The following is a 16,055-nucleotide window of genomic DNA, read 5'->3' as shown; positions in this document are numbered from 1 at the left end:
TGCTCAATATACAGATTGAATAACATCGGGGAGAGGCTACAACCCTGTCTCACTCCCTTCCCAACCACTGCTTCCCTTTCATGTCCCTCGACTCTTATAACTGCCATCTGGTTTCTGTACAAATTGTAAATAGCCTTTCGCTCCCTGTATTTTACCCCTGCCACCTTTAGAATTTGAAAGAGAGTATTCCAGTCAACATTGTCAAAAGCTTTCTCTAAGTCTACAAATGCTAGAAACGTAGGTTTGCCTTTCCTTAATCTTTCTTCTAAGATAAGTCGTAAAGTCAGTATTGCCTCACGTGTTCAAACATTTCTACGGAATCCAAACTGATCTTCCCCGAGGTCGGCTTCTACTAGTTTTTCCATTCGTCTGTAAAGAATTCGTGTTAGTATTTTGCAGCTGTGGCTTATTAAACTGATTGTTCGGTAATTTTCACATCTGTCAACACCTGCTTTCTTTGGGATTGGAATTATTATATTCTTCTTGAAGTCTGAGGGTATTTCGCCTGTTTCATACATCTTGCTCACCAGATGGTAGAGTTTTGCCAGGACTGGCTCTCCCAAGGCCGTCAGTAGTTCCAATGGAATGTTGTCTACTCCGGGGGCCTTGTATCGACTCAGGTCTTTCAGTGCTCTGTCAAACTCTTCACGCAGTATCGTATCTCCCATTTCATCTTCATCTACATCCTCTTCCATTTCCATAATATTGTCCTCAAGTACATCGCCCTTGTATAGTCCCTCTATATACTCCTTCCACCTTTCTGCTTTCCCTTCTTTGCTTAGAATTGGGTTTCCATCTGAGCTCTTGATGTTCATACAAGTGGTTCTCTTATCTCCAAAGGTCTCTTTAATTTTCCTGTAGGCAGTATCTATCTTACCCCTAGTGAGCTAAGCCTCTACATCCTTACATTTGTCCTCTAGCCATCCCTGCTTAGCCATTTTGCACTTCCTGTCGATCTCATTTTTGAGACGTTTGTATTCCTTTTTGCCTGCTTCATTAACTGCATTTTTATATTTTCTCCTTTCATCAATTAAATTCAATATTTCTTCTGTTACCCAAGGATTTCTAAGAGCCCTGGTATTTTTACCTACTTGATCCTCTGCTGCCTTCACTACTTCATCCCTCAAAGTCACCCATTCTTCTTCTACTGTATTTCTTTCCCCCATTCCTGTCAATTGTTCCCTTATGCTCTCCCTAAAACTCTGTACAACCTCTGGTTCTTTCAGTTTATCCAGGTCCCATCTCCTTAAATTCCCACCTTTTTGCAGTTTCTTCAGTTTTAATCTACAGGTCATAACCAATAGATTGTTGTCAGAGTCCACATCTGCCCCTGGAAATGTCTTACAATTTAAAACCTGGTTCCTAAATCTCTGTCTTACCATTATATAATCTATCTGATACCTTTTAGTATCTCCAGGGTTCTTCCATGTATACAACCTTCTATCATGATTCTTAAACCAAGTGTTAGCTATAATTAAGTTGTGCTCTGTGCAAAATTCTACCAGGCGGCATCCTCTTTCATTTCTTAGCCCCAATCCATATTCTCCTACTACGTTTCCTTCTCTCCCTTTTCCTACACTCGAATTCCAGTCACCCATGACTATTAAATTTTCGTCCGAGCTAGCCTTAGGAATTACTGCAAAGATTTTGATACGGTCTTGCTATTACCAGGACGATATCTTGCCATTGTCGATATCGATAATAGGAAGGAGAAATGGTCGAGATTCTCGAGTCTCAGGATGGATGAACTGTCTATTCGTTCTTTCGCTTGTGCCTTTTTCCCGCAGGGACGCAGGGTCGGCCTGGTTAATCGGATTTGGCAATGTTAGATTAAGTGGTGGCCGGATGCCCTTCCTACCACCCCGTACCCCTCGGGACGGAATTAGTGTACCCCAAATGTCTGCAACTAGTGTAATCAATGGAATAATGCGAAAGTGTTCAGGTGTCTGCGAGCCGTCTAACTGAGGTGGGACATGCGGACCAGCCCGGTATTCACCTAGGGTGATGTGGAAAACCGCCTAAAAACAAAATACAGGCTGACCGGCACACCCGGCCGTCGTCGGTAATCCCCCGGGCGGATTCGATCCGGGGCCGGCGCGCCTACCCGTGTCCACGAAGCAGCGCATTAGCGCTCTCGGCTAACGTGGCGGGTCAATGGATCAACTGTCTATATACATCATTAAATTTGTACGGAGCCCTCAGTGCGCGAGTCCTACTCACACTTGTCCAATTTTTATTTTTCATTTTTGTAAAATGTAAAACATATTGAGAAAACAGTAATTCCATCGTTTTGGTATTATACCCCTTACAGCCTAAGTTACTGCGCATCGTACACCAATGTAGCAAAAAAAAGTTACATTAATATCAATACTATCTCCGTGACAGACGGAGAACTTTACACTTCGCTTTCATACCCAGAAATGAGTTTGTTACGTGTGCACTGGCTGCCAATATGTAGTGAGACAGCACCAGCTCAGAATATGGTCATGCATAAGGAATCTATCCTGTCCTTAGTATACAGAGGCTGGATGAAAATATGGAAACACCTCGAGAAACGCACGTTTGAACATAAATGCAGATGATAACCAAGTCTGCAGGTTGTGCTGTTGTATTTGACAATGAACGGCACCTATGCAATGCCCTCAATACACTGCAAGTGTCATTCGTGTCCAGAACAGTTTTGTGTGTTTGTGAGTGCATTACGTCGGAGCTAAGGGAATTGGAATGTAGGAATATTGTTGGAACTCTAATGATGGGTGCTTCCGTAAGCAAGGCACCCGAGGTGTTTGAGCTTTCAAGAGGCATCATGATGCAGATTTACACCGCAGCGGAGAAACGTCACCCAATGAGTCACAACGCTGGCGAAAGTTTGTTCTGAGTGATCGTGACAGAAGGTCATTGAAGAGGATTGTGACGACAGATATAAGAGGAAGACAGCTGCAAATTTTCTATCCTGCGTCGCGTAGGTAGAGTGTTGATCGTCACTTGCTCCAGTGACCACAAAGAAACGAACACGCCTTCCTATACGTCCGCAATAGACTGAATTAACGATGTGAACGAAGCACTAGCAAGTCCGGGACGTAGCGAAGACAACGACTAGTTCTTTTTTTTCCCCTTTATTGAGATTCGATTCCCCCACAAGGGGGCGGACTGTCAGCAGCTTAGTACGCCGCTCTTCAGCCTACAGAATTTGTTTTAAAAAATGAAGATAACAAATAATAAAAGCAGGCGATAAAATCGGTGACTTAAATGGTAAAATGGCGGAAAATGTGGAACTTAAAACATAAAACAAAGGGTTGGTGATGCGAATAAAATACGCAGGAAGCAGGTAGGTAACGTAATATACAGACGATTAAAAAAACGGCGACAGTCTGGTTTCTGTTCTCAAGAAAAAATGGTTGAAATGTCTCTGAGCACTATGGGAATTAACATCTGAGGTCATCAGTCCCCTAGAACTTAGAACTACTTAAACCTAACTAACCTAAGGACACACACATCCATGCCCGAGGCAGGATTCGAACCTGCGACCGTAGCGGTCGCGCGGTTGTTCGCAAGAGATATAAAAATCACACCCAGCGACAGCATGATTTCTTTTCGCAACACTTTGGAAAGACGCACAACACTGAACACACACTTGAACACTGCACTAAAAAGTTGGGACAAATATGACACACCACAGCCGAGGGCACATGGGGGGAACCTGAACAGATGATGGGAAAGAAAAGGGGGAGGAGATGAAAAACGAAGTGGGGGAGATGGACGACTTGAGACAGAACGTTCATATATACAGGACATGTACATTAATAAGTGTGTTCTGCAGGAATGTTTAGCATTTCAGTCACCTCACTTCCGGTAACTTGTTCCATGCGTGACGACATCGACATGTATAAGGCACGAATGGCGTCCTGTGGTATAACCATCCATGCTGCATTCACCTCATACGGTTCACGCATAGGTCTACGAGGCATCCTGCACGTCCGTTCAAGCACACTGATTGCCTTCGGTGTGTAACGACAACGAGATCCGCAGGCACATTTTACCGGTAGATGGTGATGCGCTGTGATTAGCTGTTGACCTTGAACCCACAGGCCGACATGGCTCAAATGCTAATCATTTTTGCAGAACGTACTATGTACATCTTGTGAGTATGACTGTCCTATCTTTATTAGTTCAAGGTGTTCTGTTTTTTCTGAACATGGGTATACAGCAGCCAGACCAGTAACCACTCGAGACTGGAAAAGAAACTCAGTCACATTGGCTGTGCGTCCGCAGCTCGTGGTCGTGCGGTAGCCTTCTCGCTTCCAGCGCCCGGGTTCCCGGGTACGATTCCCGGTGGAGTCAGGGATTTTCTCTGCCTCGTGATGACTGGGTGTTGTGTGATGTTCTTAGGTTAGTTAGTTAGGTTTAAGTAGTTCTAAGTTCTAGGGGACTGATGACCATAGATGTTAAGTCCCATAGTTCTCAGAGCCATTTGATCATTGGCTGTGCAACGGCGCGATACTAAGAACTACAAAGTACAGCAAGCTATGAGCTGCGCCGTGAGCCAGGGCCACAGGCTCAATGGCAGACAGTCGAGACACGTGATGTGCATACCTCGGCGGTCGCTCCCCTTACACGACGGCGGCCCGCAGTCGCCGCTCGCAGCCTTAGTGCCTCCGACATATCCACGTCCTTGCTGGGCAGGGAATCTGAGGGTTGGGTTGGGTTATTTGGGGAAGGAGACCAGACAGCGAGGTCATCGGTCTCATCGGATTAGGGAAGCAAGTCGGCCGTGCCCTTTGAAAGGTACCATCCTGGCATTTGCCTGGAGCGATTTAGGGAAATCACGGAAAACCTAAATCAGGGTGGCCGGACGCGGGACTGAACCGTCGTCCTCCCGAATGCGAGTCCCATGTCTAACCACTGCGCCACCTCGCTCGGTCAGGGAATCTGAATGACTGTCGCATACAAAACAAATGACACTGCAGAACTGAATGTCGCACTCGCGAACCCTCTCAGCATCAAAACACGAAGGGAGCTGCAAAGGCTGGGAATTGCAGGGCTAGCTGGAATATCAAAGCAACTCATCAGTGATGCAAATTCCCATTGCAGGAAAATGCGGTGCCGAAGCCTCAAAACGTGGACCATTGAGCAACGGAAGAATGCCATTTGGTCGGAGTCTAGAGTCACACTGTTTCCATGTTATTACCGAGTTTTCAAGTGGTTCAAATGGCTCTGAGCACTATGGGACTTAACATCTGAGGTCATCAATCCCCTAGAACTTAGAACTACTTAAACCTAACTGATCTAAGGACATCACACACATCCATGCCCGAGGCAGGATTCGAACCTGCGACCGTAGCGGTCGCTCGTTTCCAGACTGAAGCGCCTAGAACCGTTCGGCCACAAGGCTGGCATTTCAGAGTTTACGCGCCAAGAGTAAAACATGGCGGTGTTCTATTAGGGCAGTCGCATCGTGGTACTCCATGAGACCCATGTTCACCCAGCAAGGTCGTATTTTGGCTGATCTTGCCGATCCCATGGTACAATGTTTGTTCTCCAGTGGTGGTGATGCTGTTAAATCCAACCCAGTCGTCAAATACGGGGTGTCCAGGAAACCTGCTTTCTCGGATCGCTAGACAACATTCAAACAAATCGTATTAATGAGTTTTATTACAAAATGAAAAAAATGCGATACTTAACCTGGTGTTACACAGATGTGTCGCAAGCAAAGGGCGGCAGACAAAATAAGAAATCTCTTCAGTATAACAATTACCAAGTCCGTGTTACATAGACAGTTCTAGCAAGTGATTAGAGGTGACGCTTCTATAGCGTCTGTAGAACTGGGCCGCGACCAGTCGAGCTTGGCTCTTTTGATCTCTTCACATAGGGACTGCTGCTTTCGCGTTGTCGTCCAGGAGAGGAGTCGGTCAGCGTGCTGTTGGCTGACTTCTTCTCACAGCCATCTCTTCTCTCTCGTTCCCGACTGGCGTGCTGACGTTTGACTTGACGCCGTAACAGATGCTCCAAGACGACAGCACCCCTGTCCACACTGCTCGCATCGTCTAGGACTGTTTTTGTGAACACGAGAATGAATTGACGCATCTTCCCTGGCCACCATAGTCACCAGATCTGAATTTTATTGAGTCTCTGCGGTCTACTTGAGAGAGAAAGGATCGTGATCGCTATCCACCTCAATCATAGTTAAGTGAACTTGCCATTATTTTCCAGAAAGAATGGTATAAGATTCCCTTCAAAACCACTCAGGACCTGTATTTATTTATTCCGAGAGGACTGGAAGACGTTCTTACAGCCAACGGTTTCCTTCATCGTACACTACTGGTCACTAAAATTGCTACACCAAGAAGAAATGCAGATGATAAACGGGTATTCATTGGGCAAATATATTATACTAGAAGTGACATGTGATTACATTTTAACGCAATTTGGGTGCATAGAGAAATCAGTACCCAGGACAACCAACTCTGGCCGTAATAACGGCATTGATACGCCTGGGCATTGAGTCAAACAGAGCTTGGATGGCGTGTACAGGTACAGCTGCCCATGCAGCTTCAACACGATACCACAGTTCATCAAGAGTAGTGACTGGCGTATTGTGACGAGCCGGTTGCTCGGCCACCATTGACCAGAAGTTTTCAGTTGGTGAGAGATCTGGAGAATGTGCTGGCCAGGGCAGCAGTCGAAATTTTTCTGTATCTAGAAAGGCCCGTACAGGACCTGCAACATGCGGTCGTGCATTATCCTGCTGAAATGTAGGGTTTCGCAGGGATCGAATGAAGGGTAGAGCCACGGGTCGTAACACATCTGAAATGTAACGTCCACTTTTCAAAGTGCCGTCAGTGCGAACAAGAGGTGACCGAGACGTGTAACCAATGGCACCCCATACCATCACGCCGGGTGACACGCCAGTATGGCGATGAATACACGCTTCCAATGTGCGTTCACCGCGATGTCGCCAAACACGGATGCGACCATCATGATGCTGCAAACAGAAACAGGATTCATCCGAAAAATGACGTTTCGCCATTCGTGCACCCAGATTCGTCGTTGAGTACACCATCGCAGGCGCTCATGTCTGTGATGCAGAGTCAAAGGTAACGCAGCCACGGTCTCCGAGCTGATAGTCCATGCTGCTGCAAACGTCTTTGAACTGTTCGTGCAGATGGTTGTTGTCTTGCAAACGTCCCCATCTGTTGACTCAGGGATCGAGACGTGGCTGCACCATCCGTTACAGCTATGCGGATAAGATGCCTGTCATCTCGACTGCTAGTGATACGAGGCCGTTGGGATCCAGCACGGCGTTCCGTATTACCCTCCTGAACCCACCGATTCCATATTCTGCTAACAGCCAATGGATCTCGACCAACGCGAGCAGCAATGTCGCGATACGATAAACCGCAGTCGCGATAGGCTACAATCCGACCTTTATCAAAATCAGAAACGTGATGGTACGCATTTTCCCCTCCTTACACGAGGCATCACAACAACGTTTCACCAGGCAACGCCGGTCAACTGCTGTTTGTGTACGAGAAATCGATTGGAAACTTCCCTCATGTCAGCACGTTGTAGGTGTCGCCACCGGTGCCAACCTTGTGTGAATGCTCTGAAAAGCTAATCATTTGCATATCACAGCATCTTCTTTCTGTCGGTTAAATTTCGCGCCAGTAGCACGTCATCTTCGTGGTGTATTAATTTTAATGGCCAGTAGTGTATTAGGTATGTAAATGTGTTGTGTTTTTGATGCCTCCATATTTTTGTACACACCCTGTATTTTCCTGTAATCGTAATCGCCAATCCAGCTTACATTCGGCCTGTGTCGCAGGGATCATGGCGTGCCCGCACGCCGTGACGGAGGACGGCTTCGAGATGCAGCTGGGTGTCAACCATCTCGGCCACTTCCTCCTCACGTGCCTTCTGCTGCCCAGGCTACGCGCGTCTGCTCCTGCCCGGATCGTCAACGTCTCTTCGCTAGCGCATTTAGGTTGGTGGCACTTTACCCTGCGCAGTGCAGTGTGTCTTTCTGTCTGTCACTGTCCCGCGGTGAGAGTGGTGGGGGACAGGGAAGTGGGACGGAAGACAGTGAAAGTAGAGGGTATTGCACATGTTGTTGCCGTCGACTTCAGACCGAGGACTGATTACCTGAAGGTCTACACGCTAACGACGTCCAAGTGTATGTAAATGTCAGCCCAAGAAAATCACGTCTGCCACTCCATGCACAAATTGAGATCTCTGTTTTTTGCCGAAGTGGGTAGAAAGTTTAGATCTCAAACTGAAACGTTACGAGTCTCAGCTGATACTCGTATTGTATAGATCAGGGGTTCCCAACAAAATTTTCTTGAGGACCCCCTCATCGAGCATGATTGGTACCTTGTCATATCACAGTATCAGGTACCTAAAAAAGCCAAATTAAGAGTCTTTTTATACGTTTTCTATTTTTGGTACTTAGAAAAAAATATTGACATATTCGTTATTGAAAAAATATTGAGCTTAAAACTTTTTCAATTTAGCTATCATTGTTATTGTTAAATTTTTGATTACTGCTCAAAATCTTTGTCTTCAAATCAAACTCCTTAAAAAAATAAAAATTGAGTATGAACTGAAAATGACAGGAAAAAATTAAAACTGATTGTATTGGTCTTTCCAGTGTACTGCACTTGAGGTTGCATGGAGTAGGCACGTGTGAAAAATAAAAAAAACACTAATTTCATACAAGGTATTATTTATTTGAAACAATACAGTTAGAAAACAGTACTCAATCAGTATACAGTTAGTTTTAATTTTCAGTTCTTAATGAGATGAGTTCAATCTGACCTTTGAGTCCATTATTTCTGAAACATTAGGTTCCAAACTTGAAACTTTCACTCTGAAATCCGACCGCATGTAGAGCCGGTTCCTATATTTGTTTTTCATGAACACATTACAAACACTACTGTTTTAATACAGAATACTGAATATGTAAACAACACAGTCTGTGAAAGAACTGGCAATAAATTAACAATGGCCGATTGTCGTCGGAAATGCGAGTTTCTGTGTAAAGTGACTCTCAGTTGTCAGCTGCAAACAACCAGCGCGCGCAGTCTAACGGCATACAGCAGAGTTATTTGCCTCTATCTAATTCTAGTTTTGCGCTAGAGTGTGCTAGTGTCAGTTGGCTCTAGGAAGACGCTAGACGCAGAAGTTAGCGTTCGCTAAAGTTGTGCTCATGCAGGAAGCGTCCAAGACAAAAAATCTGTTATACGAAATATATTTGATATATATTTTATTCTAATTGCATCTTGCGGACCCCTCTGGCATGGCTCCCGGACCCCCAGTGGTCCACTGATCGCCTGTTGGGAACCACTGGTATAGATAGTTGATCAGCGAACATTTTCATAAAGCATTTGCATTTATACGCCTCTGACAGCACCTCGTTACCTTAAGAAAATGAAAACGATATCGGCATAGGATGAGAATGTTAACTGAGGCGAATAGACTAAGGCTGTTTACAGAAAAATTCTCTTTCACTTATACGCATTACGAAAGTATCGGGCCTGATGGCCTAGCTGTACAGCATGTGCCTGGAAAACGAGAGGTCGAAGGGCCGGATTCCAACCAGAACGTGGATTTTTCACGCTACGTTTTATTCAACCTTCACCTTCCTACGATGTAAAGAGTTACTATGAACGGCATGTGGTACGGATCCTATTTCCCCTTAACCTGGTTGGGTAACTAGGGTAAATTAGGGACACGTAAGTGGCCGAAGTGACGTCCAATTGGAAGTCTCGCATTTCGCCACTGAGCCACACAAAATTATTATTATCATTATTATACTACAAAAGTAAAACAATAATTAATCTAGTCACTAGTCATGTATTATTACTACTATTACAACGCAGTTCAATTCAGAACAAATACACATAAATACAATATTGCGGTGCCTGTGTTCGTAGAATGTACGACGCAATGTTCTACCGGACATGCATGCATGTCCGAAGGAACAGGGACACCAGCAACTACAGCTGTTATAAAATACAGGAAATGTGTTTGCAGTTGCTAATACAGGCAACCTCCAACTGTAGAATGGAATGATGACATTGAAAATGTGTGCCGGAGCGGAACTCGAACCCGTATTTGCCACTTGTCGTGAGCGGTTGCTTTCAAAATCAAATAGCTCTAAGCACTATGGGACTTAACATCTGAGGTAATCAGTCCCCTAGACTTACTTAAACCTAAATAACCTAAGGACATCACACAAATCCATGCCCGAGGCAGGATTCGAACATGCGACCGCAGCAGCAGCGCGGTTCCGGACTGAAGCGCCTAGAACCGCTCAGCCACAGCGGCCGGCGTTTTCTCTCACCATTTCGGCTATTCGTGCACGCTTCACGGCCAAAACCAGACTTCCATACCTCCTCATCCATGTCCCATTAGCCTGTGCTCGTACACTTACCGTAATTCTCGGCCAAGAGAGACAGTTAACCGAAAGTCGCTAGCCTGGTATCGGCAGATAAGTACGACATTGCAGTGCCTGTGTTCGTCCGCAGCTCGTGGTCGTGCGGTAGCGACCTCGGTTCCCGGGTTCGATTCTCGGCGGGGTCCCGAATTTTCTCTGCCTCGTGATGAGTGGGTGTTGTGTGCTGTCCTTAGGTTGGTAAGGTTTAAGTAGTTCTAGGGGACAGATGACCATAGATGTTAAGTCCCATAGTGCTCAGATCCATTTTTTATCAGTGCCTGTGTTTGTAAATAGTACGATGAATTGACTTGCCGTAGAACAAGTGCAGAGAACATGTGCAGACCAACGACGGACTTGCTGCCAGATCAAGCTTGCAGGACTTTTGCACTTATTGTAGAGGACAGGCCAAACTCAGAATTCGAACCGCTACTGCGGCCACCTTCTGCATTCACACTGCATGAGTATGGTAAGAATGGGCCGACACTGCCATCACTGTTTCAGTAAGGAAGCGATGTCATTCATCGCCCTTCAGGGACCAACAGCACAGTTTTAACGTCTTGCAACCAGCTAGTTGCTTTCATGATGCACTTCGGCGATCTTACTGGTGTTTGTACATGCTTTTCCATGTTATTTCTTCAACCATTAACCACTCTTGCAGTCACTGGTCATATCCGCAATTTATTCTCATAATTACGCTTTACTCGTGCTCACCAATCTATGCCAAGCTTTGATTTTACGACTATAATTCTTTGTCCGCTTATTAAATGATCATTCAGTTATATCAGTAGGTAACTGACATGTTGATGCTCTACGATGATAAATCTGATTACCATTTTGACCACCTGTTTCTGTTATAGACAGATGAACTCCCCTCATTAATATCTCTATGTGCACGGTTTGGCAGCCATATTTTCATGCTTGATTCGGCCACTTCTATTAGAAAAGTAGTTCAAATGGCTCTGAGCACTATGGAGCTTAACATTTGAGGTCATCAGTCCCCTAGAACTTAGAACTACTTAAACCTAACTAACCTAAGGACATCACACACATCCATGCCCGAGGCAGGATTCGAACCTGAGTAGCGGTCACGCGGTTCCAGACTGAAGCGCCTAGAATCGCTCGGTCACAGCAGCCGGCGCTTCTATTAGACTGATTATCATTTCACTAACATGTTTCTGTTTGCGGGACACTATTAATTCCGTAAAATTAACATGGATGAACTTATGGGGTGATTCCCTTCTCTGTAGGTCACCGGAGATCAGACTGTAGAATCTTAGATGTATGCTGAACAGCAAAACCGACACCCCACAGCATGTGGAATGAAGTAATGTGTAGTCCGACTTTTCTTCTAACGTACGCTTCCGTAAATTCATTATTAATCCTCTTTCTGAAACTCAACACCTCTCTTGCAGCGATTGTCACTGGAGTTTGTTAAGCATCTGCATAACGCCCTGCGTTGACTAAACAAACCCGTAACAAAACGTGCTGATCTTCGTAGTATCTCATCCATCTCTTCTGTTAATCCTACACTGAAGCGCCGAAGAAACTGGTATAGGCACGCATATTCAAACACAGAAATATGTGATCAGGCAGAATACGGCGCTGCGGTCGGCAACCCCTATATAAGACAGTAAGTGTCTGGTGCAGTTATTAGATCGGTTACTTCTGCTACAATGTCACGTTATCAAAATTTAAGTGAGTTTGAACGTGGTGTTGTATTCGGCGCAAGAGCGATGGGACACAGGATCTCCGAGTTAGCGATGAAGTGGGAATTTTCCCGTACGATCATTTCACGAGTGTACCGTGAATATCAGTCCGGTAAAACATCAAATCTCCGACATCGCTACGGCCAGAGAAAGATCCTGCAAGAACGGGACCAACGACGACTGAAGCGAATCGTTCAACGTGACAGAAGTGCAACCCTTCTGCAGATTGCTGCGGATTTCATTGCTGGGCCATCAACAGGTGTCAGCGTGCGAAACAGTCAACGAAACATCGTAAATATGGGCCTTCGGAGCCGAAGGCCCACTCGTGTACCCTTGATGACTGCATGACAAAGCTTTACGCCTCGCCTGGGCCCGTTAACACTGACATTGGACTGTTGACGCCTGGAAGCATGTTCCGTGGTCGGATGAGTCTCGTTTCAAATGGTATCAAACGAATGGACTTGTACGGGTATGGAGACAACCTCAGGAATCCACGGACCCTGCATGTCGGCAGAGGACTGTTCAAGCTGGTAGAGACTCTGTAATGGTGTGGGGCGTGTGCAGTTGGGAATGGTATGGGACCCCTGATACGTCTAGTTACGACTCTGACAGGTGACACGTACGTAAGCATCCTGTCTGTTTACCTGCATCCATTCATGTTCATTGTGCATTCCGACGTACTTGGGCAATTCCAGCAGGACAATGCGACACATCACATGTCTAGAATCGCTACAGAGGGACTCAGGAACACTCTTCCAAGATTAAACACTTCCGCTGGCCGCCAAACTCTCCAGACATGAACATTATTGAGCATATCTGGGATGCCTTGCAACGTGCTGCTCCGAAGAGATTTCCACCCCGTCGTACTCTTCGAATTTATGGAAGCTCTGCACGATTCATGGTGTTAGTTCCCTCCAGCACTACTTCAGACATTAGTCAGGTCCACGCTACGTCGTGTTGCGGTACTTCTGGGTGCTCGCGGGGGCCCTACACGATATCAGGCTGGTGTACCAGTTTCTTTGGCTCTTCAGTGTATTTAGTAAAGGTCCCAGACAGATGAAAAATGCTCAAGAATCAGTAGCACAAATATTTTATAAGCAACTGCTTACGTGGATGAATTACATGTTTCTTAAATTATTCCAACGACTCTCAGCGTGGCATCTGCCTTTCCTGCTACCACTGTTACGTGGGCATTCAACTTTTGATAGCTCCATACGGGTTCTCCTAGGTATTTTACGGTTGTCATCTCCGTGACGATGATTTGAAATTTCATGGATGACGGAGACAGTGAAATGTACCAGTGTGAAATAAGAAACCACGGTCCAGAAACAACTTAGTTATTGCGGGAAGGTTCTGGTAGTGGAATACGAGACCTATTAATTAAATTTATTTATCTGTGTAGTTGCAAATGCTGAAGGGTCGTGAAACTGTTCCACAATATGGACGTACAACTTGAAACATATATACAGAAAACTGTAAATGCGCTGCACATGACGTGATGCATGTACGTTGTTTCGGCATGATAAGAGTCCCAGCTCGTTTTGTACATCTTGTTAGTAAACATCTGTGTCAAACTTTCCCTGAAAAGTAGACAGAAAGAGGAGGCCCTGTGTAGTGGACAGCTCATCCTCCTGATCTGACTCCACTTGGTTTCTTCTTGTGGAGTCATGCCTAACGTCTTGTGTACGAGACGCTTGTCGAGACGGGGGAGGATCTCCTGGCAAGATGCCCCTAAGGCTATAGACCACATATAACGCAAAAAAAAACAACCGATTTGCTCCATTTGCCTAAGCTGGAGAAAGAGTGTAATAGTCAAACTTTCATCCTGTGCTGTCGAATAGTTAGAGTAAAACAACCGTTCTGTTTTGTATACTAATGGCCACCTGCCCAACGACTGTCCATAACACTTGACGCTACCTATGACCAATAGAATCCGAGGTATAGAACCTCAGAAAAATCTCATTTTATGCGTGGCATTTTGCAACATGCACTGAGGTGACAAAAGGCATAAGATACCTCCTATCATCATGTACGGCCTCCTTTTGCACGGCGTAGTGTAGCAGCTCGAAGTGACATGGACTCAACAAGTCGTTGGAGGTCTCCTGCAGAAATATTGAGCAAAACTGCCTCTATAGCAATAATTGCAAAGTGAAGCATCCTGGCAGATTAAAATTGTGTGGTGGACCGAGCCTCGAAGTTGGGACCTTTGCCTTTCGCGGGCAATTACTCTACCGACTGAGCTACCAGAGTACGACTTCCCACTCCTCCTCGATGCTTTACTTCCACAAAAGGTAAAGATCCCGAGTTCAAGTCTCGGTCCGACACAGTTTCAATCTATCAGGAAGTTTCATATTAGCACATACTCGGTTGCAGAGTGAAAATTCATTCTTGAAACAACACCCCAGGCTGCGGCTAAGCCATATCTCAGCGATATCCTTTCTTCCAGGACACAGTCTACAGACGACTGAACAGACATGGTTTATTCGCCCGGAGACCTGCAAGGTGCATTCCACTGACCCCTGGTCACAGGAGAGCCCGTAAAGCCTGGTGTCAAGAACACAGTACCTGGTCATTGGAACAGTGGTCCCAGGTTATGTTCACGGACCAGTCAAGGTATAGTCTGAACAGTGATTCTCGCCGGGTTTCCATCCGGCGTGAACCAGGAAACAGATACCAACCCCTTAATGTCCTTGAAAGGGACCTGTATGGAGGTCGTGGTTTGATGGTGTGGGGTGGGATTATGATTGGTGCACGTACATCCCTGCACGTCTTTGACAGAGGAACTGTAACAGGTCAGGTGTCTCGGGACGTCATTTTGTACCAGTATGTCCGCCTTTTCAGGGGTGCAGTGTGTCCCACCTTCCTCCTGATGGATGATAACGTGCGGCCCCACCGAGCTGCCATCGTGGAGGAGTACGTTGAAACAGAGGATATCAGGCGAATTGAGTGGCCTGCCTGTTCGCCAGACCAAAACCCCATAGAGCACGTCTGGGATGCTCTCGGTCGACGTATCGCTGCACGTCTTCAAATGCCTACGACATTTCAGGAGCTCCGACAGGCACTGGTGCAAGAATAGGAGGCTATACCCCAGCAGCTGCTCGACCACCTGATTCAGAGAATGCCAGCCCGTTGTGCGGCCTGTGTACGTGTGCATGGTGATCATATCCCATATTGATGTCGGGGTACATGTGCAAGAAACAGTGGTGTTTTGTAGCACATGTGTTTCGGGACGGTTTTCTCAACTTACCACCAACACCGTGGACTAGCAGATCTGTGTCGTGTGTGTTCCCTATGTGCCTATGCTATTAGCGCCAGTTTTGTGTAGTGCCACATTGTGCGGCACCACATTCTGCAATTATCCTTAAAGAGCATGAGTGTACAGTATTTATCCGTCTGGATACGTACGGAAGCTGTTTTGAATGCCAGTGGATTTCCTACACCGTATTCTACATCTACATCTACATGGCTACTCTGCAATTCACACGTAAGTGCCTGGCAGAGGTTTCTTCGAACCACCTCCAAATTACTTCTCTACCGTTCCTCTAACAGCCCGTGGAAAAAATGAACTCTTAAATCTTTCAGTACGAGCTCTGAGTCCTGTTATTTTGTTATGATGACACTTCTCCAGTAAATACTTTCACATTCGGAGGAGACAGTTGGTGAATGAAATTTCGTGAGAAGGCCGCAACGAAAAACGACTATGTTTTAATGTTTATCATACCAAGTTGCTTATCATAACTGTAACACTCTCTCCCCTATTTTGTGATAAAACAAGACGAGCTGCCTTTATATGAACTTTTTCGATGTCGTCCGTCAATCCTATCTGGTAAGGATCACGTGCAGCACAGCAGTACTCTAGCAGAGGACGAACAAGCATAGTGTTGGCAGTCTTTAGTAAACCGGTTTCATCGTCTAAG

At 45.8% G+C, this 16,055-nt stretch overlaps 1 protein-coding gene across 2 annotated transcripts in view; it reads left to right on the top strand.

The window, feature by feature from the left end:
* The window catches only part of LOC126183338 (retinol dehydrogenase 13-like), a 164,155-nt gene that overhangs the window by 94,833 nt on the left and 53,267 nt on the right, over positions 1 to 16,055 (top strand). For both annotated transcript variants that reach the window (XM_049925204.1, XM_049925203.1), the window contains exon 4: positions 7,823 to 7,981. In XM_049925204.1, coding sequence (XP_049781161.1) covers positions 7,823 to 7,981 — 159 coding nt within the window. The remainder of the gene's footprint in view (positions 1 to 7,822; positions 7,982 to 16,055) is intronic.

The sequence above is a fragment of the Schistocerca cancellata genome, chromosome 4 (assembly GCF_023864275.1).
Source record: "Schistocerca cancellata isolate TAMUIC-IGC-003103 chromosome 4, iqSchCanc2.1, whole genome shotgun sequence".
NCBI lineage: Eukaryota > Metazoa > Arthropoda > Insecta > Orthoptera > Acrididae > Schistocerca > Schistocerca cancellata.
The sequence above is the reverse complement of the archived record's forward strand: the minus strand, read 5'-3'. Positions and strand labels throughout refer to the sequence as shown.